This window comes from Sapajus apella, unplaced genomic scaffold (assembly GCF_009761245.1).
Source record: "Sapajus apella isolate SASKATOON/1434 unplaced genomic scaffold, GSC_monkey_1.0 scaffold28, whole genome shotgun sequence".
NCBI lineage: Eukaryota > Metazoa > Chordata > Mammalia > Primates > Cebidae > Sapajus > Sapajus apella.
In genome coordinates this window covers 12132927-12156842 of record NW_022436968.1, presented here as the reverse complement: position 1 = coordinate 12156842, position 23916 = coordinate 12132927, and the positions used below count along the sequence as shown (strand labels likewise).

Below are 23916 nucleotides of genomic sequence, written 5' to 3'. Positions count from 1 at the left end.
TATATATCCAAAAATATATATACAGTATATATATATTTAAAAATTATTTTAAGATACATGTTATATATTAAATGTTTTATATATATACAGTATAGAACAGTCTTAAAATTAATTTTAGCATTGTTTTCTGTTAAAGTTACCTGAGAGGGAATATAATCTTTCCCATTTAAGATGAAGACTCAGACCAGAGATGGAGAATAGACTAACACAAAAATGTCACATTTTCATGAATGGATGTTCTGATACTATAATACTCATAAAAACCATGAAAAACTCTTCGGAGGCAATTTTATAAGTGAAACCAAATAGCCTAATAAGATTAGAAAAACTACCACCATTTACACTGAATGACTACTTTGTGGCAGCCTCTTCTTTCTCATCATCTCAATCAATTTATATGCACGGCCTTATTTTACTTTAATGCTTACAATAGCCATTAAAGTAGATATTAGTCACATTCCACACTTAGGGAAACAGACTTAGAGAAGTTAAGTAATTTGTCTATAAGCGACAGAGCTGGGATTCAAACCCCCGATTTGTTTGATGCTGTGGCATTATACTTCAACTCGTATCTACCCCCAAAATCCTACTAGGAACCAGTAGCTATTTATTATGAACACTATGACTGCATAAATATAAGATCAGCATATATGTGGCAACACAGCACAGTAGAAAGAACACTAGATGAGCTAAGAATCAAGCAGTTAAGACTTCTAGTCCCCACACGTCCCCATATATGTTAATTTAGTTAAATTACCTAACTCTTGAGTACAAGGGTCTTTGTGTGCAGTCTGAAGTAAGGGCTAGCTGGCAAACTTGTGATGGCAAGGAGGGGAAAATTTGACCCAGATAATCTTGGTTGAAGATTGAGTAGGTTGAACCAGATAATCTCTAAGGCTCTGTCCAGCTACAAATGACTAAAATGCTTATTATAATCATTAATACATAATTTAATAATCAGTTATTATCTTGAAAATAAGTTCATCTTTCATAAAGGCAGATTCATCAATCAATCACATTTAGAGATCTCTTTGCACTAACTCTAATATTAGACAAAGTGTTGTATGCCTAACAGGGATATGAACAAGGATCTCACTTCAACAGCTGGGTTATCTTCACAAAATAGTAAAAATCATTTTTGCTGACATAGAAAGTGTGTATGTGTGAGCTTGAGATTTTAAAATAAAACAAATATTTTTAAAATTCACAAATATGTGACATACTATCTACTATACATGTGGGATAAGGCAGACTAGGAAAGAAATTTGATTTACTAGAGATTAATCTCAGCAGGATCAGAGAGAAAAAGTAAAGAAGCAAGCAAAGAAGCAACATAGGACGAGGAAGGACAGAAACTGGGCATAGCATCCCCAAGCCCATAGTCATATACCTAGGAAATGTTTTTAGTGCTTTGGGAAAGAACGTGATACAGTAGAAAAAATATAAGCTAAAAATCCAATAGCCTTAGATTTTCATCTCAGCACTGTCACTCAATAATTTTGTGACACTGGGGCAAGGAATTTAAAGTTTTATGAGCTGGTTTCCACACTCATTTACAAAAATCGAAAAAACAATCCCTAACAAGTAATTTGGTTGTGGAGATTAAAATAATGGATATGAAAATGTCTACTATCAAGAGTAGCATCATGTAAGCCCTCGGTGTTTTTTTCCCTCATTGACCCTAAGGAAAAGAAGTCAATATATTAAAGAGATATCTGCATGTGTATGATTATAGCAGCACAATTCACAATTCCAAGGATGTGGAGCCAACCTAAGTGCCCACTGGGCAATCAGTGGACAAAGAAAGTGTGGTATATATACACACCACAGAATACCATTCAGCCATAAAAAAAGAAACAATGTCTTTTTGCAGCAACTTGGATGAAGCTAGAGGCCATTAGTCTAAGCAAAGCAACTCAGGAACAGAAAATCAAATACCGTATGTTCTTACTTACAAGTGGGAGCTAAGCTATGTGTATGCAAAGGAATTCAGAGTGATATCATGGACTTTGGAGACTCAGAGCAGGGAGGATGAGAGGGGGTCTAGGATAACAAAACTAATATTGGGTACAATGCATACTATCTGGGTGACAGGTACACTAAAACCTCAGACTTCACCTATACAATTCATCCATGCAAACAAAAACCTAATGTATCCCAAAGGCTATTCAATTTTTCCTTTTGACATGGAATGTCACTTGTCACCCAGGCTGGAGTGCAATGGTGTGATCTCGGCTCACTGCAACCTCCACCTCTTGGGTTTAACTGATTCTCCTGCCTCAGCCTCCTGAGTAGCTGGGACTAAAGGTGTGTGCTACCACACCACGCTAATTTTTTGTATGTTTAGTAGAGATGGAGTTTCACCATGTTAGCCAGGATGGTCTTGATCTCCTGACCTCATGATCCGCCCGCCTTGGCCTCCCAAAGTGCTAGGATTATGGGTGTGAGCCACCACGCCCAGCTGCTATTAAAAAAAAAAAAAAAAAATTTTTTTTTTTTTTTTTTGAGACAGAGCCTTGCTCTGTCATCCAGGCTGGAGTACAGTGGCACGATCTCGGCTCACTGCAACCTCCACCTCTAGGGCTCAAGCAATTCTCCTGCCTCAGACTCCCAAGTAGCTGGGATTACAGGCATGTGCCACCATGCCTGGCTAATTTTTGTATGTTTAGTAGAGATGGAGTTTCACCGCGTTGGTCAGGCTGGTCTCAAATTCCTGACCTCGTGATCCGTCCACCTCAGCCTGTCAAAGTGCTGGGATTACAGGTGTGAGCCATCGTACCGGCCTCAAATTTTTTAAAAGTTAATTTTAAAATGTTATTGGATAGAAAAATCCATACTCACATTTGAGAGATCTGAGACACAGTATAATGATAAGATCACAGCTCTGGGGCCAGATTTAAATGTTGGCCTCTGCTACTTCCTTGCAGTGTGAGTTTGTACAAACTGCTTTGTCTTTCCTGAACTTCAGTTTCCATATTAGTAAATGGGGGTCATCATGATATAGGGTTATTGGGAAGACTAAATAAGCAATATTTATAAGTTTGAATTAGAGAAAACAAGTATCTGGTACACAGTGGGCTCTCAATAAACATTAGCTCTCATTATTACTCTAGTCAGCATTTTTGGCTTGACAAAACTACTATCGGTCAAGGTCAAATTTTCCCCTCCTTGCCATCACAAGTTCTGCCAGCTAGCCCTTGCTTCAGACTGCACACAAAGACCCTTGTACATTTTTGCTAAAGGTAAGAATTCAGAATGAACTGACATTCAGCAGCAACCTGGAACATTGTGCACTACCTGCTCCTCAGCTTCAGCTTCAACTTTTGTAAGATCTAACAGTTAAATGGTTAAATGGCTACCTATTTCAATGTGCTTTCTGGCAGCCAGAATTTGTGTGCAACCAATGACCATGTGACTATATAAGTTATGATCATACCTAATTAGTATAACATTCTGATTATTAATAACTGGGCATTTCCTCTCAAATAAAGATAAGCATTCTATATGTAACTTGGAGTAAAACTCCCTATGTTTTATATGTTGAATGCTCTCCATCAGTTCAAGGAATAAATACGCCTTCAGAATGCAAGTGTTTCTACTTTTTTAAAAAAATTATTATTATTTTTTGAGACTGAGTCTTGCTCTGTCACCCAGGCTGGAGTACAGTGGCACGATCTCAGCTCACTGCAACCTCTGCCTCCTGGGTTCAAACAATTTTCCTGCCTCAGCCTCCCGAGTAGCTGGGATTACAGGCACGTGCCACCATGCCTGGCTCATTTTTGTATTTTTAGTAGAGACAGGGTTTCACCACATTGGCCAGGCTGGTCTCAATCTCCTGACCTCAGGTGATCCGCCTGCCTTGGCCTCCCAAATTGCTGGGATAACAGGAGTGAGCCACCACACCCGGCCTTAATTATTATTTTTATTGAGACTGGCTCTTGCTCTGTCACCTAGGCTGGAGTGCACTGGTACAATCATGGCTCACTATAGCCTCAAACTACACCTCCCTACCCTCCCCTTGGGCTCAAGTGATCCTGCCACCTCAGCTTCTCAAGTCGCTGAGACTATAGGCGTATACAACCACATCTGATTAATTTTTTCATTTTTGTATTTTTTTTGTAGAGATGGGGTTTAGACATATTGTCCAGGCTGATCTCAATCTCCTAGGGTCAAATGATCCCTCCGGCTTGGCCTTTCAAAGTGTTGGGATTACACGTGTGAACCATTGTGTCTGGCCACCAGTACTTCTTACATAATACCTCTTACACAGTACTTCTTGCTGTAGAGAATCTCTTTCTACTCAGGGGAAGATGCTAAAACTAGTGTTCATGCAATTAAAGATGACATGAAAATAAAAATTCAGAAGCAATACTGTCCTCTTGAGAGCCAATTACATCATTCCAGTACCACATTTCTAGAACTAAAATATGAGTCATGTGGGCTGCTATTACAAAATGCCTCTGAGTGGCTTATAAAGTTTATAAACAAGAACTGTGAATGATAAATTTGTTCTTATAAAAAAACTTCCTTCACAGAGTTCTGGAGGGTGGAAAGCCAATCAATGTGTTGGCATATTTGGTGTTTGCTTTCTGGTTCATAAATAGTGGCTTCTTGCTTTGTCTTCACATGGTGGTTGGGGCAAGGCAGCTCCCTGTGGCCCCTTTTACAAGGCTCCACTCTCATGACCTAATCACCTCCCAGAGGCCCCACATCCTGTCACACTGATGATCAGATTTCAACATATGAATTTGTGGCCAGGGAGACACGAACATTCAGAGCATGGCACAAAGGTTAGGGACAATTTCTCAAGTAACTGGGTGATGTAGCAAATACATGCAAAAAAATATCAGAAATAAAAAAAGTAAACAAGGACAACACTCTCTTAGGTTTGTTTCTGAAAACATTCAAAACACATCACAGAGTAGTGCACAGAGTTTTAGTCTGTGAATATGCTTCAATGAAATTATATCACTGACCACAAAAGCTTCAACTCCGAGAGTTAAAGAAATATTTTTAGTCAGTTACTAATGGAGAAAAAACAAATACAATTTGGTTGCAACCTCATGAGTTGCTTCCTGCTCTATAATTTAAAATAACTACTTACTATCTTAAATTAGTAGTTTAATGTGTGTGAGAGCAATTTAGCACCTGATAATTCTGAGAAATTAATGATTTTGCACTGCATTAAATTTTATGAAATGAGCTTTAATAAAATTACAGTAATTAGAAAATATGATTTCCTACTTATTCATGGATTCTATAAGCTTATTTTATGGTGGTAATCTTCAGTTTTACTCTTGGCCAAATAATTTTAAGCCTTAGCTATTGGCATTTGGTCAGTAAGTGTATTTAAGTGTACCATGAATGTAACTCAGCCCCATACTACAACTGAGACAAGGCAAACACCAAGGTCACATACCTAGAACAGCCCCATCTCCAGGCCACCCATTTACCAAGTTTGTTGCCCTCATGTAAGAGGATCTGCACCAAGAGCACCAAGAGGATTATTCATCTATCTCAATCCTTAAGAGAAAGAAAAAGGTATGGGCTGGGGTGAGGGGTATACTTAAAAGAAAAATGAGACATGGGCCTCTGTGGCTAGGATCCTGACTTCAGATTGCTAATTTATCCCATTTTATTTAGGCCAAAATGACAGGCTGAATACTTTTATTGGAAAGGAAACATTCCAGAGTTAGACATGTTTAATCTGGATAGTCAAGGATAGCAATGTGTATGGAAAGTTTGGTTCATGCAAAAATGAATAAAATTTTAATATATTTAAAGTTACTTTCCACTCTGAAAATAATACCAAAGTAGAGTCAATAAATATTATTTAAATTTCCTTCCAATTCCACAGGACCAAGTAACTAAAAACATACTTTTTCTACTAAAGAATAAGACATTTAAAATCTCAAGCAAATACTTTTTCCCAAGGGCAGAAGGTCATGGCAAATCTTCGGAGAAAGAGGGCATATTGTCTATTTGAAAATTCAGGCTAAGGCCTTGAAATGAAATGATGGTTCATGATGTCATTTCAAGTGACTATGAAGAAATGAAAGACAGATGTAAGCAGTTACTACTTTAAGGATTATTCACAAAAGCCTTGGGAATAATACAGCTGAAGTCTCAGAAAAGCAACTCATTATAATAGAATGTGCATGATCATGTACTAAATTAATCAGTAGGTTACAGTTCACTACCTTACAGAATTTGGGCTTCATTTAGAAGGCCTGATGGTGTACAATAGGCTTTTTACCATTTTCACATTAATGCAAGAGCCTATCAGTGAATTCATGTTCATTTCCTTTATTAACTAACCTACATTAGATTTGATTTGTGAACTCTGGCTATATAAGCAAAGAAGAAAGCAAGCAAGCAATTGATCAGAAAAGAAAAAGAGCTAGTTAGCCCATGAGGCTCCTAGAGGGACCTTGAGCACTCCTCGTGACAGAGACACAGATGATACACTTCTAACTTCTCAAACATGCCAAGTTTGTGCTTGCCTTCTAAGTCTTTGCCTTCACTATTCTGCCCCTCAGCCCACTTGTGGTTCCTTCTGATTCCTTCATATACCAGAGCAAATGTTTTCTCCTACACAGATGACACTTTCTAAAGCAGTTTCTCTACTGCTTCTCCAACTGCTTCCCAGCATATCATCCTGTATACTTTCCTGTCACCATCAGAAGTTTGCTCATTTATTGTATACCATATCATTAATATCCAAGCTCAACTATAAAAGGGGTACCATTTTACTAACCATTACATCCAGGCATCTAAAAATACTTGCTTAAATAAATGAATGAAAAAGCAGTAGAAAGTAAGTTATTTTAAGTCTGAAAAATTATTCTAAAAAAAATAATAACAGGTCAAGTTTACAAAGATACAGATATACTTTTATAATAATGTAAATAAATTGTCTAAATATCTATCCAATCTATCCAAGTATTTTCTTTTTTTTCAGACAGTCTCATTCTGTCACCCAGGCTGGAGTGCAGCGGTGCAATTTTAGCTCACGGCAACCTCCTCCTCCCTGGTTCAAGGAATTTTCCCACCTCGGCCTCCCATGTAGCTGGGATAATAGGTTTGTACCACTGCACCTGGGTAATTTTTGTATTTTTAGTAGTGATGGCGTTTTGCCATGTTGGCCAAGCTGGTCTCGAACTCCTGGCCTCAAGTCATCCATCCTCCTCATTCTCCCATAGTGCTGAAATTACAGGCATGTGCCACCACACCTGGCCATGAAATTGTTAAATTAGTTATGGTATCTACAGAGGTATTAAAAAGGATATCAAAGACATTTTTTCTACTATTGAGTGAAATAAGCAGATTACAGGCCAGTATGTAAAGTATGATTAAATGAATGTAGCGAAAACAACAAAAATAGCATGTTGTTATATAAGTTTAGAAGAAAATAAAGATGAAAACAAACAAGATATTAAAAATATTTTTGCTGTATGAGAAAAAATTTGGACAAGAATTTCAGGTGACTATGAAGGGGTGATTTTTTTCTCCGCCTAGCAGTGGTAGAGAATGCCTTATTTTCATCCTTATGCCCTTTCACATATGATTCCAAAGTGTACATATGCAAATGCCTACTTTACCTCTTAAGACATCATTGCCAACAAAGTTATTTCCCTTCTAAGATTGTAATATTTCAAAACAAACAGCATTAAATCTTAGTTCTGACTATTCACTGTGTAAATCAGACTATTTCAGATCTCAACTATGCCATTCTAAAATTTCCCTTTAAAAAAATCTTTATGGAATCACTACAATTTTTCAACAGATAGTGATAACTACTCCCTACTTTAAATACAGACTGGACAAATCATACACAAAATAGCAGTATGATAATCTTCTAGTACTTCAATTTCATTCTAGTCTCGATATTTGAACAAGGAAAAATATTATAACTGAGGTCACAGCAGATTTCTTTTTTCTTAACACAAGTTACCAGCATATATATAAGAAGCTGTGAACAACAGAAGCTCTTTATGATATTCAGATACAAAGCTGTTGAGAAACAGTCTCAACAATGCTAACCAAAGAGCAAAACAACTGGTTAGTTTTCAAACTAAATGAGCTGCTTTACCCTCCTACCAACCATTAAGCAATAGGCCCTTTATGTCCTTCCCATTCATTACTGACTAATGTGGCAGCTCTCAACATTCTCACTAGTCCCATGATCACTCAATTTTTTCACTATTCTTTTAAATAACTCTATCTGGTTATTCAAATGAGCAAATTGACAGCATACAAGCTTTAAGTTGTTAATTTTTAAGAAGTGTCAGGCCGGGCGTGGTGGCTCAAGCCTGTAATCCCAGCACTTTGGGAGGCTGAGGCGGGTGGATCACGAGGTCAAGAGATCAAGACCATCCTGGTCAACATGGTGAAACCCCGTCTCTACTAAAAATACAAAACATTAGCTGGGCATGGTGGCGCGTGCCTGTAATCCCAGCTACTCAGGAGGTTGAGGCAGGAGAATTGCCTGAACCCAGGAGGCAGAGGTTGCGGTGAGCCGAGATCGCGCCATTGCACTCCAGCCTGGGTAACAAGAGTGAAAAACCCTCTTCACAAAAAAAAAAAAAAAAAAAAAGAAGAAGAAGTGTTGTGTAATTTTATTTTCTAATTTTGGTTTTTTTTTCAATGAAATGTTTTTCAAAACATTTAAACAAATCACTTAATAGCTGACCTGTTATCGACTGCTGCTGTACTTAGACATTCCTAAATCAAAATTTATTTTAAACCAAATTTGAACAAAAACTTTCATATTATCAAAAGAATGTCCAAGGATTTTAATTAAGGAAATCATTTGAACTGTGATACAGTCTAGTGTTTATTTTATGTTATGGCAGGTACACTTGAATTTCAAAAATTTAAAACATATATAAAAAGTGGTTAGGGACTAACATTTGTATCAACAGTTGATAAATGTCTAAGATTGTTTATTATACAGCAGGGTACAATGGTAGTGCTAATGCCAACAGGGCACCATGGAAGTTAGTCTAAAAATTATCGCTAGGCTTTATACAAGCAACAACATATGCTGCTGTTTTTAGAATTTCGGGAAATGATCTGCTTCTAATTCTAAGCAGTCCTTTAACATTTTTAAATGTTATACAGTGTTATAGTATTTAGTTTGGCAAATGTTTCAAAATAAAGTAGAAATGTATTCATAACATCACAGAAATGCACATCCAATTTTGTTTTCAATAAGAACCATAGGTACAGATCAGAACTCTTCCCTATATGAAATAATTTATACACAGATGAATGCTATAATATCACTATCTAAAATAATCACTAAATACAATTTTTTCAGAAATAAACAAGCAAAGATTTTTTTTCATTATCAAATATCAAAAACATGTAGATAATGTATGTTTTTCAAATAAATGATACTCTAAAATTATAGGAATAATCTCAGTGAATTCAGTGAATGTGCAACCTAAATCAACCAAGTATATACTGTAGTACAACCATATTAAGAAACCAATGATCAGAAAATACAACCGTATGAAAGAAATTTATAATCCACAAACTTTTTCAGGCCTTAAGGTAAAATAGTTCCACAGTCTACAGGTAAAACCAAGGCAACAAAAATGCGTGCTTGTCTTGAATAAGTAGATATTTTATGCAGAAGATGTAACACTTTGTTTGTAGACAGCATGGTATGCATTTCTCAGCAAGACATAAGGAAAACAAGACTCCAAAAGATCCATTGTAAGGAACGGGGATTCTTGTACAATCTGAAAAATTTTAAAAATGCATCAAAACTCAAGTTATTTATAATAGGAACAGTTCTTGACAACCAGTAAGGCATAATTTCTATACTGTTCTTATTAGATATAGACACATATTATTTCCTTTTTACTTAATCTAAAACGTAAATATTCCACAGTGAATGTGTATCAAAATGTTTAAAAAGTACTACTTCTCAATTAAATTATTATTATTATTGTTATTTTTGAGATGGAGTTTCACTCTTGTAGCCTAGGCTGGAGTGCAATGGCACGATCTCGGCTCACTGCAACCTGCTTCCCGGGTTCAAGGATTCTGCCTCAGCCTTCCAAGTAGCTGGGATTACAGGCATGAGCCACCACACCCAACTAGTTTTGCATTTTTAGTAGAGATGGGGTTTCTCTGTGTTGGTCAGGCTGGTCTCAAACTCCTGACCTCAGGTGATCTGCCGGCCTTGGCCTCCCAAAGTGCTGGGATTACAGGCATAAGCCACCGTGCCCAGCTCAATGAAATTATTTAATCAACAAGAATATATTGAGCACTTTGGTATTCCTCATTGATATACTAGAAATAAAAGACAATAGAAAAATACTTAGGCCGGGCGTGGTGGCTCATACCTGTAATCCAAGCACTTTGGAGGCCAAGGCGGGTGGATCACCTGAGGTCTGGGGTTCAAGACCAGCCTGACCAACATGGTGAAACCCCGTCTTTAAAAAAAAAAAAAAAAAAAAAAAAAAAGAAAAATACTTAAAATATGGTCCATGCTATCAATTCTAACTGGCAATCCAAGACTAAGCTAGGAAGAAAAACCAAACATAAGACCAACTATAATTAAATGGAAAGCTGCAAATTCTAGAGGAATTCAAAATGGAAGAAAGATTAATATAGGCCAAAGTAATCAGGAATGATTTGGAAAAAGATTTGAGCTGTGGGGTGTGCTGAGTCATCAGGATAAATCCAGTTTCTGCAGATAAGGAAGATGACTCTAAGTGGGGAAAGAGCCATGTGGTAGAAACAAGCAGAGCTGGTTCACAATTACTGCAGAGGGGGAAGTGACTAGGCACAGAGAATTATAGAAAATTACACAGAATGGGCAGATGGGCACAATAGAGTCAGAATGTAGAGAAATCAGAAAACTAGAAGAGAGTTGAAACCATTACAGTAGAAAAATATAAGGCCTAAGTGTTTTCCAACAGGTGGAAAAACTGTTCATAAAAGAATACTCACAGTTAATGCTAACCTTTGACTTTGTTATTTTCTGATATTACCAAAATGATAAAATATGAGTGATGTCAGTCTTCTCTGCAAATTTTAGAAAGGTATGGTTTATGTGAAGTGAATAAAAGGGATCAAAAAAGTATTCAACAACTAAAATGTTCAGAAAAGATTCTCAGGAAAGACTGGAACTTTTTTATTGTTAGTAAAAATCAAAATGAGACTTACCATATCTAGCAGTAAATACACTGACTCTCTATTTCTTGTTGTAGTTTTATCTGTCTCCTGGCCAATTTTCAGTAGACTGGAGGATGCAAGCTTAAAAGTATACATACACATAAAGTGAGCTTGTTAATAACAGGTTCATCAGTTACTTACTTTTGGTATGCTTCAACTTTCAACACATTTCAATCACTTAGTGCTATATATAAAATAATGAGCAATTAAATAACAAATAAGATGAGCTTAGATACTCTATATTCAAGCAATAATTTAAAGAGTAATTAAGGCACAAAAAGACACTAACACAATAAATGTAATCAAATATTCTTATTGGTCTTTAAAACTGATTTTTTTCAGAACAAGTCTGCTTTTTAAAATGATTCAAATTATTTTCTCTTATCCTATCCCAATATCTGTATTGACTAAGTAAAAAGACAGTTTCACACTGGATCTGACTTCACAGAAACACTATAAGATTGAAGAAATTATCTGCAAATGGAAATAAATATTTAAAAATTTTAATACTGTTTTTCTTGAAATAGAAGTTATTTTCCCCTCAAGTCAATGCTATATTTGCATTTTTAATTTAAAAATTATTTTTTTAAAAAGCGGACAGGATTTATAACTAAAAAAGTAAATGTTCTAGAGTTCAGTACGCCATGGTCTTTCCTCTAAATAAAGTATGGAAAAGGTTATAGTAATAAAGAAGAGGAAGAACTACACTGATATAGAAACTAAAAAGCATGCTTCATGAGGCTACATTTAGCACTCCTCTCTTTTGATAGGGAGTAGTATTTTTAATGATTAATTTATCACCCATTAATGGTCTTTCTCCAAAGAAATGGAAATAAGTAAAATATGTCTTTTTAGAGTCTCCCTGTTGACCTCAATTTTCCTTTGCTTTTTTCTCTTTCAAATCTAGGATAATTACTAGGGCAGTCTAAACATCAGCTTAGAAAAAAAGGTCATATTGCAGAGCTCTAGAATTGGGAAAGGGACTTCCAAGTCTAAGGCAAATGATAACTGACTGCTCCTCAATTTTAATGCCCCGCCTTCATCTGTTTCTCCCTCTAAAAAAGAAAATAAATAAATAAAAATAAAAGGAGACTGAAATTTATATACCTGAGAAAATATGAAAACAAAGTGAGAGGACACTAGATAAAATGTAAAAATAAAGAGAAGTTATTCTTTTTTTTTTTTTTTTTGAGATGGAGTTTCGCTCTTGTTACCCAGGCTGGAGTGCAATGGCACAATCTCGGCTCACCACAACCTCCGTCTCCTGGGTTCAGGCAATTCTCCTGCCTCAGCCTCCTGAGTAGCTGGGATTACAGGCACGCGCCACCATGCCCAGCTAATTTTTTGTATTTTTAGTAGAGACGGGGTTTCACCATGTTGACCAGGATGGTCTCGATCTCTTGACCTCGTGATCCACCCGCCTCGGCCTCCCAAAGTGCTGGGATTACAGGCTTCAGCCACCGCGCCCGGCCCCGAGAAGTTATTCTTATATTTTGTAGTTCTGATTTTTAGTTTCCTTTATAAAACGTGATGAGTTCTGTAATCTGATTATACCTACCGCCAGAAATTCTTTAAGACGGTCTTCAATGCTTCCTTTGTGAATTGTAAACAAAGCTGCAGCAATCTGGTTGATGGCTTTGGCCAAGCAATGAATGTTGTTGCAATGTCCTGAGAAAATGCAAATAGGGTTGTGCAGACCCCAAAATAGCAAATAATACATAGAAGGCAAATCTTTAATGACTTCACAATCTACATAAATAGTGGCATAATTAAGAGTAGAGTTGGAACATGACCGAACTTGGTCTCCTTTGACTTTCATGAACACTGAAGTTTTAAAAATAGTGTAGCAAGAGAGCAGCAAATGATCATGCATATGTTAAACAGGCAAACACTTCTGAAAACATGTAAAAGAAATCACACATCAGTTTTATAGTATCTTGGAAACAAAAAAGAAGTGCTTAGCTGCTTTACAACATTTTATCTTTCAATCCTTAAAACAATCCTATGAGTTGGATACTCCCTCACTAACTTCTACACACGTGCAGGCACACATGAACTTACTTCCACACATTTCATATATCAGGAAACCGCAGTTTAGATAAAAGGAAACAGACTACCCCAGGTTCCACTGCCAGTTAGTGGCAGAACTTAAAAATCATATTTCATTATAAAAGAGCAAAGTATGAAGAGAAAAGTATCTACTATACCAAAACACATGATTTTTCCATTGCCAAAACACTTTTAAACTACTATTACCTTCTATAGCAGGGCTGTACTGAGACATCACATTACTGGCCAGTGTTGGCAAAGAAACTGCCACAAACACCATGAGAAGGCAGGCAATTTTATACTCTTCTTCTGGACTAATGTTTTCTAAGAGACAAAAATTAAAAATAAAATCAAGGTATTTCTTCAAGATTTGTTAAGATTTGATAATCTAAACTAGACAAAACACTTTTATTTTAAAAATGACTGACTTTTTTTTAGAAATAGTAAAATACTTTACTAGCATTCTTAGAATAGGTGAAAATTTGGTTATTAAAATATAAAGTAGAAACAATTTATGTTACTAAAGTATTGACTATTATCATTACTTAGGCATATTTCAAGGAGCTCCGATTATATAGCAAAGTAAGATTTCATTTCTCTTAATTGTAAGATTATAGAACAAAAAATATAGTTAGGATAACTGCGATCTTAAAATTTCCTAATTGAAAACCAATGAGAAATTATTACTTTATGAGAAAGTTCTATTTATAATTTAGAAAACTTATTATCTCATAAATTATTCTGAAAAATCACCAAAACAATTCTTACTTTTTGAAATAGATATGACTATAATTTGAAATTTACTATTTAAGAGATATAAATATGGAAAGTGGACTGGGTTTCCAATCTATTTTAGAAGACAGAAGAAACTAGTCATGAATAAAAATTGCCCAAAAGTTTTCAAGACATAACCCTTTCTAAAACATTTATTGTGATATGCACTCAAATTGTGGGTTATTTAGGCTACTATTCACCATTAGACGTAATTAAGAATTGAATATAAGAAAAAAGCCAAAATACGTTTTAAAGATTTGGTTGATTACAAAAAATACAGTTGTAGCAAATCAAGTAACAGTTATAATTATCCAGGTGACTAAATGTAACATACAGTACGAATGAGGAAACTAAAAGCATTGTTAAATGAAAAAAAAAAAAAAAAAAGGAACATTTTAGTAGTAGAAATAGATGAAATGCTGTAGTTTACTTTGTAGAGAAATCCAGAACTATCTAGAGCATTCTAAACACTACATTTTAAAGGGCTGGTATTAAAAATTTCTAAATGTTTTATATAACACTGTACAAACTCTTGATGATGAATAAACTCTAGTCCAATAAAAACAGAATACCCTTTTCTAGATCTCCGTTTTTTGTTATCTACTGGACCATCTCCCATCAGCATACAAATGCTATAATCTCTCCAATCTTAAAATATCCTTAAAATAATAATATCTTTAAAAAAATTATTTTAATAATATTTAAGATATAAATTAATATTTAAGATATTATAAATAATATCTTAAAAAATAATATCTTAAAATATCCTTCTCTTACTTTGCTCTTGCCTCCAGCTACAATAATTTTATTTCTTTGCTCCCCTTTATAATAAAACTCTTTGAGAGAGTTGTATTCTTATAGTTATCTCCAATTCCTTTTCTCCTATTCTCCCTTAAGTACTCATTAATCAGCCTTTTGCCCATAAAACCTCACTGATAATGACCTTCTCAGTACCACCAATTAACTCTACATAGCTGATCATCTCCTTTTTATCTTCCTGGAAACTACTGTTTCCTGGTTTTTCTTCTACTTCATTGGTCCTGCCTTCTCAATTTCTCTAAATTTCTTTTTTGGTGGTTTTTCCTTTTCTCCCTGAGCTCTTAAATCTTAGAACGGCTCAAGGCTCAGACCTGAATCCTCCTGACTGCTGCATCTGTACACACTAAATGGCTCAGTAATCTCAAGTTCCACAAGGTGGGATGTTTGTGTTTTATGCACTGATATATTCCAACTACCAGCAATAACAATAACAAATTTAAAAAGCTTAAGGCAAAGCAGGCATTTGAATATATGGTTAAATATCATACCTGTACCTATGATGCCCTGGTAACTTTAATTAAGAACACTAAATATTTACTAATGCATTTTACCTGATTTTTGTGAAGAAAGAGCTACTACCAATGCAGGATCAATCTCACAAGGTAATCCAGCAGCTGACGATAACTCATACACATTCATTGCAACCTGATAAAAACATACGAATTACAGAGCAGTAAATAGTCTAAACAAATTTCTGAGAAAGCTCCCTGTTTATTAGTCTGCCTAGAACACCAGAGAATTTCAGAAACTTGGCTGAAGCAGAAACTACAACATAACTAAATATATTGAACAACTGATTCAAGGTAGGTTGAACACTGTGTGAAGTGTTGCTGGTTCTAACTTCCTACTGCTGGGCCAAACAAAACTTGTATACTTTCTGTGGCACATTTCAGCTGGATCATTCTAAAGTTACCACTTTGCTCGGAGGCATGAATATAAAATATCAAGTCAGAAAAGATAAATACATGAACAAAAGTGAATCAATATTACTAGACCTATGTTTATGTCCATAGTAATTTAAAGAAAAATTACAGTGGTTTAATGTCTAATCATATCATATCTATAAACGTGAAAAATTACTTATAATAGGTTTTTAAGGAGTATTCATTTAAAAATCTGATAAGGGAATTTCTAATAACTAATTTTTCTGTATCACATATAGATATCAAATATTCAAGATATTCTGACTGTTCAATAACCTCAGATAAATACTATCTATATAACTGGTTACCTCTGATATGGTGACAACAAACCTTAGTATAAAATATGAAGTAAAACAGTATAGCTTAGAAAAAATAAGAACATGGCAGGGATTAAGTTCTAGTTTAAAATGTTTATAATCTATTACTTACTTCACACACAAAAATTAATTCAAAATGAATAATAAACCTAAATGTAAAAGCAAAAACTGTAAAATGCTTAGAAGAAAATATAGGCACAAATCATTAAGACCCTGCATTTAGGCAATGGTTTCTTAGATTGACACCAGAAGCACAAACAAACAAACAAACAAAACCCCAAAAATAGATAAAAATGGACTTCATTGAAATTAAAAGACATCATCAACCTATAGAATTACAGAAAAGATTTGCAAATCATGAATTTGTTAATGGACTTGTATCCAAAGTATATGAAGAATTCACAAATAAAAAAGACAACCCAATTTAAAATGTCAAAAGGCTTTGAATAGACATTTCTCCAAAGAAGATATACAAATAACAAAAACCTATAAAAACATGTTCAATATCATCTGCCATCAGGAAAATGCAAATCAAAACAATGAGATGCCACTTCACATTCACTAGAGTGGCTATAATTAAGAACACAGATAATAACAAGTATTTCTGAGGATGCAGAAAAAGTGAAATCATCAAACAATGCTGGTAGGAATGCAAAATGGCACACCCACTTTGAAAACAGTTTAGCAGTTCCTCAAAGGCTAAACATACAGTTTTCATATGACCCAGCAATTCTCTCCTGGTATATACTCAATAGAAATAATATACGTTCACATAAAAACTTATACACGGATGCTCACAGTAGCATTGCTTATAATAGCTAAGAAGTAAAAACAACCCATATGTCCATCAATTGATGTGAATAAATAAAAGGTGGTATATCCATACAATGAAACATTATTCAACAATCAGTAAAAAAAAAAGTACTGACATGCTGTAATATGTATGAATCCTGAAAATATGCTAAGTGAAAGAAGCCAGTATCAGAGGACTACAAATGATGATTTATGTAAGTGTCCAAAGTAGGCTAACTTAAATGGAAAGTAGATTAGTAAGTTGCCTAGGGCTGGGGATGGCAGACAAGGAGTAGAATGGGGAGTGACTGCTAATGGGTACAAGGCTTCTTTTTTGGGATGATGAAAATGTTCTAAAATTGACTGTGGTGATGGCTGAACAAAACTCTGTCACTACACTAAAAACCACTGAATTGTGCATTTTAAATGAGTACATTTTATGATAGATGAGCTATTACTCAATAAAGCTGTTGAAAAATATATTTAAAAAAACAGTTAAGTTCTATTGAAAGCATGATTAGGTCAGGTGAAAACTGAATGGTTGCTCAGAATATTAATTAATTCTCGTAATTCTGCACACCAGTGTCCTCTCAAGAACTAATTAGGTTTTGTTTTCTTAACTTTATTTTTTTCTTTAGTGTTTCTACTTAGGAAATCATTTTGAGCTATCTGTACATAGTTTTCAATCATAAAATCATAAGACAATCACTGATCTCAAATGTTTATTCTGTGCAAAACACTGTAAGAGAAACAGCAACAACAACAAAAAATAAAGTCTTGATCTTCAAGATATATACAATTTAGTATAAATATAAGTAGAAAAATATAACACAAGGCAGAGTATAGTCAACTCCACAGTGGATAAACAAGTTCTTTGATAACACTAGGAAAAAAGTTCTTTATCACTGGAAAATCTAGGAATGGTTTTTAGAAAATGGCGATTGAATCTGGCCTTAAAATACACGCAGGATTTCAAAAGGCAGAAAGAGAAAAGGGTGGTATTTTCAAGTAGAATAAATTAGAAGGTAAAACACAGCTGTGAGAATTTGCAACAGAAAGATCTAGTTAGCTCACAGAATATCATATAAAAAGAGCGGCAGAGTAAGAAAGAGGAGACTGGGAGAAGGAAGAAAGAAGTGGTAGAAAATAGATCTCAAAAAGTTTGAGTGGCACCAATTTGAGTTTTGGTGTCATTCGAAGGAGTTTAGACATTATTTTTTTTCAGTCAGTGTTTTTCAAGATATGTGAAAAAGAAACAATCTAAGAAATATGTCAACTTAGAAAACACAAATGTGAGTCCTGATGTATCACTTACTAGATGTATAATCACTGGTCAATCACTGCTAGGATTACATGAATGGCTGGATTTCATGGCTCAATAGATTTCAAAATAAAAATTGTAAGCTCACAGAAGGCTACTAACCCATTGTTTTATATATATTACTTAAAAACAGAATACTAAAAATCTTTTTAAAATTACAGCCTATAATTACATCCTTTTATAAGAAATGGCCTTTTAACATTTATTTTTAAAAATTTATTGAATTTTACTGTATTTAAAACAACACAACTATTATTTCATTGCCTCATATTTCTTAATTTTCTTTATGACCATGTATAAACAGCTATCCATTTAAGGAAAAAAAAATCTATTTTTAGTCAATTTTGCATTGCTATAGGTGATCAAAGAAGACTGACTTTCAAAATGCCTAGGTAGTATTTTGGTGCTGAGCTCTTTAGATTCAATTACAAAGGCAAGCGTGCAAACTAACCACTATAAAATAGAAACTATACTTATTATATTTATTATATAAATATAAAACTATATTTATTATATTTTACTGCATATGTAATTTAAATATTTCATTTTAGAGACTATAAATGCCAACTATAAATTATATTATTACCTTCATATCAGTTTCTCTTGGAATGTGATCCTTAAAATCTTCAATTGAGCTTACAAGAAAAGGAATGTGGTAGGACAAGACCTAGGTAGGATTACAAATAAGAATACAGAATTATTGTTCAATGGCAACCCCTATACTTAAAAAATATTACCAATTGATTAATTCTCGTTTTCATAAAAATTATTTTACTTTACCTAATTTTATTTTTCCAAAATTCCAAGACATACAGGAATGAAATGCATTCAAAATTATTCAATATTAAAGCAAGTACAGTAAAAATGGAAAATATTCAAATGATAATAAAGAGCACTGAAAAAGTACTACAATAACCATGCAAGTTATACTCTCCACGTAGCAGTACTAAAACAAAAAATGAGCTTAAATAACTAATTTCTATGTATGTTATTTTCTCTAATTACTAAAACTGGAATTTTAATTGTATCATTGCCAAATATGAATCTGAAAAGTAACTTTCAATTTTCTGAGAAATTTAAAGGGATTGTTTGGATATAGAGTATATATTGAAATGGTTTCTTACATCTCTAAGTGCTTCTTGTGCCAATGATCGGAAGGATAAAATTACACCGATTATTGTCATCCTCTTCAAGACACTGTCAACAGCTAAATTCAAAGAAACAAAAGGAAGAGAATAAAAAGTGTGAACTGGATTCTTTCTTAACCTTGGAAAAAATCTAAATGTATTAAAGTCCTAAAATTCCTATGATAAAAGGCACAATTAACAGCAATTTGATTACAATAATGATTAAAGAGGCAAAGATATTGATAGCTAATATTTAAATTGCTTAAAATTTTAAGTAGCTATAGTTTACATCAATTGGAGTATACTGTGTTCTTTTAAATAGGATAGATGGTTCACAAGTAGCTAACTATAACTCCATTTCAGAAATAGTAGGGGCAGGAAAAAGGGAAGAGAGACTAGGCAAAAAAGAAGCTGATCAGAGTGAACAGGAGTTAAATCCTCAAATGGCCCAGGAACTCAGCAGTGCTAAATTCTTACATTGTTAAGGTCTTGAGTTAAGAAACAAAAATTGCCTGTTGAGAACACAAGCCGTTTTGGCAGGACCAGTTTGCTGAAGTCCATGAACAGATGTGATCACTTACATATTGGTTAGAGAGCATTATTCTAAAAATTATTGACAAATTTTCAAGGCTGAGCATGGTGGTTCACGTCTAATCCTAGCATTTTAGGTGGCTGAGCTGGGAAGACTGCTTGAGCCTAGGAGTTCACAAGCAGCCTGGGCAACATAGCAAGACCCTGTCTCTGCAAAAAAAAAAAAAAAAAAAAAAATCAGTTGGATGTGGTGGCAAGAGCCTGCAGTCCTAGTACTTGGAAGGCTAAGATGGGAGAATCCTTTGAGTTCAGGAATTTGAGGTTGCAGTGAACTATGATCATGCCACTGCACATTGGCCTGGGTAACAGAGCAAGATCCCATTTCTAAAAAAAAATAAAACTCCGTTAACAAAGTAGGATTGGAAGGGTCAATATGATGGTTCAATATCTTCACATTTTTTAATGCCAAACGAACATTTGTTGAACACCATATACAAAGCATTATACTATGTACTAAAAGAAATATAAACAGAATAATGATCTAGACCTCAAATAGCAGACAATCTAAATGGGCTGTCATGAAAACTAAGAAATATAATTCCATTTACGTAAAATAAAAGATATACACAAATATTTGTATGTACATAACAAATTTCTGCAAAGAGATGTATACTACAGTAACTGCTAATTAAAGTTACTAGTTGAGGAGTAGGAATAGAGAGAAGTGTTTTATTTTTAACTTTCTGCCTTCTGTGTAACTTGTTTGAACTTTGACCACAGCATCTTTTATTAAACCATCCAAATAGGCCTAATATAAGCCAAAGGTGAATTAAAATACTCATGTTAACAAAATAAGGCCCAAATTTATTAACAATTCCATGTGAGCAGGAACTACTCCTAATCTTTTCATCTACCTGTAGCACTCAGCACAGTGCCTGATACCCAGATAGCCGAGACTAGGTTGGGTGGCGGAGGCGGGCAGATCATTTGAGGTTAGGAATTGGAGACCACCAGCTTGGCCAACATGGTGAAATCCCGAATCTACTAAACATACAAGAATTAGCTGGGCATGGTGGCACCTGCTGTAGTCCCAGCTACTTGGGAGGCTGAAGGCAAGAGAATCGCTTGAACCCAGGAGGCAGAGGTTTGCATGAGCCAAGACTAAGCCACTGTACTCCAGTCTGGGCGACAGAGTGAGACCCCACCTCAAAAAAAAAATAAAATAAAATAAAATAAAAAGGGGGAGACTAGGAAATTGTTACTACCCAGAGAAGAAATGATGGTGAAAGAAAAGATTTCTCTGAGAAATGCTATCCAAGTTGGGTCTAAAGGAGGATTAAGAAGAAAAAAGCCTTCCAGTCCAGAAAATAAGCAGTGACAAATTCAGAAAAATGACAAAGAACAAAGTGAAGAATCAGAGAAGATTCATTGTGATATAGCCATATATTTTCCAAAGTATGGTACCCAGAATTTAATCAAGTTTGCAAAGACTATACCCTACAACCTCTTCTTGAATGTGTATAATAATGACACATTAAAAGTTCTAAGATACTTCCCAATAAGAAATACTGTTTAATGTACTGTTTAATGGATTATTTGCCAAACCATTTGACCACTGGTACTTCCCTTCACCCCACATAACATCCACTAACTTCCCAAGGAACTAACACTAGAACAGAGGCTATGTGGGTCTTGGACCAGGCAAGCAAATAGGTAGTGGGAGACAGGCAGAAAAGCAATGCTGGTCAATTATTTCGTTAATCCAAATAACAGCTTTTGAATGTCATGCTAAGGAGTTTATGCTATATCCTTCAAGCAATGAGGGACCTGTTTAGGCTTTTCAAAATATAAAGAGTTATATGAAAAGAATTCTGTTTAGAAATGACTCTTCCCATTTTAAAAACGACCAAAAAATTTTTAAAAATTTAATGTAGTGTATGGCCAAACAATGTATAGTTTTGGACGAAATGTGACACATCAATTTGTAAACTCTCATTTATAAGACACAGCTACTACATGTGGAATATGAAGAGTGAAAGAATCAGGATGTCCAAGTTTTCCAGTGTGAGTCACTGGATGGATGGGGAGAGAGACAACAAAATAGTCAAAAGAGAAAATATCAGTTGGGCACAGTGGCTCACACCTGTAATTCCAGCACTCTGGCGGGCTGAGGTGGGTGGATCATGAGGTCAGCAGTTCGAGACCAGCTTGGCCAATATGGTGAAACTCCATCTCCACTAAAAATACAAAAATTAGCTGGGCATGGTGGCACACACCTGTAGTCCCAGCTGCTCGGGAGGCTGAGGCAGGAGAATCACTTGAACCCAAGAGGTGGAGGTTGCAGTAAGCCAAGATCGCGCCACTGTACTCCAGCCTGGGCAACAAAGCGAGACTCCGTCTCAAAAAAAAAAAAAAAAAAAAAAAAAAAGAAACTATCAGGTTTTTTCTCTCCACCTACATATACCTGCCATGGAAGAGATAATTCCCATTCCAGGGATGTTATGAAAAACCTGTGGGTCAAATAGCTGAAAATATCTATTAATGTTTCTAAAGTTTAGTGTAATTCCGTACGACCCAGAGGACTTGTTAAAATACAAGCAACAGCACCACCCTGGAACTTTTTAACAACGTAGATTACTGGGCCCCACCTCAGCTGCTGAATCAGAACTCTGGAGTGTCTGCTTGCCCTGGGTTATACTTTGAGAAGCCTGGTCAAATTAGTACTTCGTATTAAACATCTGTAGATCAACAAAAGAGAGTGAAGGCTGAGGACGAATATTTAAGACTCACTAGTAAGACTGAATAAGGGAAGAGAAAATTTTGGATGAAATTTTCCCAATAGAATTGCAGAGTAAAAATGGAAGAGTAAGGTATCACAAATTGAAACTACATAAAAGATGAACCTGCATAAATGATGAAGTTGAGAGCAGAGATAAAAGTTTTGGCAGATAAAGAAAATAAAGCCTTAATAAAAAGCATAAAAGAGATAAACACTACAGAGAAATAAACAGAATGAGAGTTGAGGAAAAAGGACCAAATCTTGCAAATAAGCAGTCACTAACAAACTATTTCAGAAAGGTTTCAGGAAAGCAGCCATATTACAGTATAACAAGAGTGGACAGGTGGGAAGATCAAACAATGAATACAAACTAGTCAAAAACTTTCAAAGACAGATAGGTGGTAAGATGAATAAGAGGCCAATTTAACAACAGACTTAAAAAATGTTATTTCACAAGCAGTAGTTGGCTTTCAGGGTGCAGGAGACCTTCTAGGGATCAGGAAGATTGCTTTGTGGGGATGAATGCAGCAAAAAGTCAAGGGTATGACAGCATAAGGGAGAATGCACTAACCAAATTTCATAGTCCAGAATGAATAAAATACATAAAGCCAGGAAGAGGTCATCAGGAAAGCAGGGAGGCATAAAAGTTTCAATGAGCTAGAACAAAAAGTTCAATAGGTACAAAGGAGTGTGAGAGCTAGAAGACATGGCTATGATCTAAGAGTTGAATTTCAAAGTTCAAGATTTTTACTGGTGGAATAGTTTCAGGAAACGATAACATCCGAAGTACTGACAAAGTAAAGATCTTTGGAGGCAACTTATAGGTTTATAGAATGAGTTTTCAAAAGAAAAAACTGCTGTAGGAAAATTAGAAATATTTCTAGTCTGGAATCAGGGAGTCAGTAAAGCAATGAACCTAGTCCCAAGAAACAGAAGGTCAGAGAATAAAAATTATGAAACACAGACGTAAGGAGATTTGCTCAAGTCATACAGGAAATCTTAAAACTGATAATAAGGCTGGGCATGGTGGTTCACACCTGTATCTCAGTACTCTGGGAGGTGAAGGTGGGTGGATCACTTGAGGTCAGGAGTTCAAGACCAGCCTGGACAACATGGTGAAACCCTATCTTTACTAAAAATACAAAAATTAGATGGGTGTGGTGGCATGTGCCTGTAGTCCTAGCTACTTTGGAGGCTGATGCAGGAGAATTGCTTAAACCAGGAAGAGGAGGTTGCAGTAAGCTGAGATTGTGCCACTGCACTATAGCCTGCATGCCAGAGCGAGGCTCCG

At 35.2% G+C, this 23916-nt stretch overlaps 1 protein-coding gene and 1 long non-coding RNA gene across 6 annotated transcripts in view; one reads left to right on the top strand and one right to left on the bottom strand.

Moving 5' to 3' along the window:
• The first annotated feature begins 8213 nt into the window (after nucleotides 1-8213).
• Nucleotides 8214-9486, top strand: LOC116561071. The gene is made up of 2 exons (XR_004273276.1): nucleotides 8214-8286; nucleotides 8604-9486. It is a non-coding gene; the product is annotated as an uncharacterized LOC116561071 (long non-coding RNA).
• The window catches only part of NCKAP1 (NCK associated protein 1), a 112840-nt gene continuing 97742 nt past the window's right edge, over nucleotides 8819-23916 (bottom strand). For all 5 annotated transcript variants that reach the window (XM_032292741.1, XM_032292742.1, XM_032292743.1 and 2 more), the window contains 7 exons: nucleotides 19313-19395; nucleotides 18775-18855; nucleotides 15387-15480; nucleotides 13450-13566; nucleotides 12752-12861; nucleotides 11185-11274; nucleotides 8819-9749 (listed from right to left, as the gene is read on the bottom strand). In XM_032292741.1, the coding sequence (XP_032148632.1) occupies nucleotides 9633-9749; nucleotides 11185-11274; nucleotides 12752-12861; nucleotides 13450-13566; nucleotides 15387-15480; nucleotides 18775-18855; nucleotides 19313-19395 (692 nt within the window). In that variant the 3' untranslated portion in view covers nucleotides 8819-9632. The remainder of the gene's footprint in view (nucleotides 9750-11184; nucleotides 11275-12751; nucleotides 12862-13449; nucleotides 13567-15386; nucleotides 15481-18774; nucleotides 18856-19312; nucleotides 19396-23916) is intronic.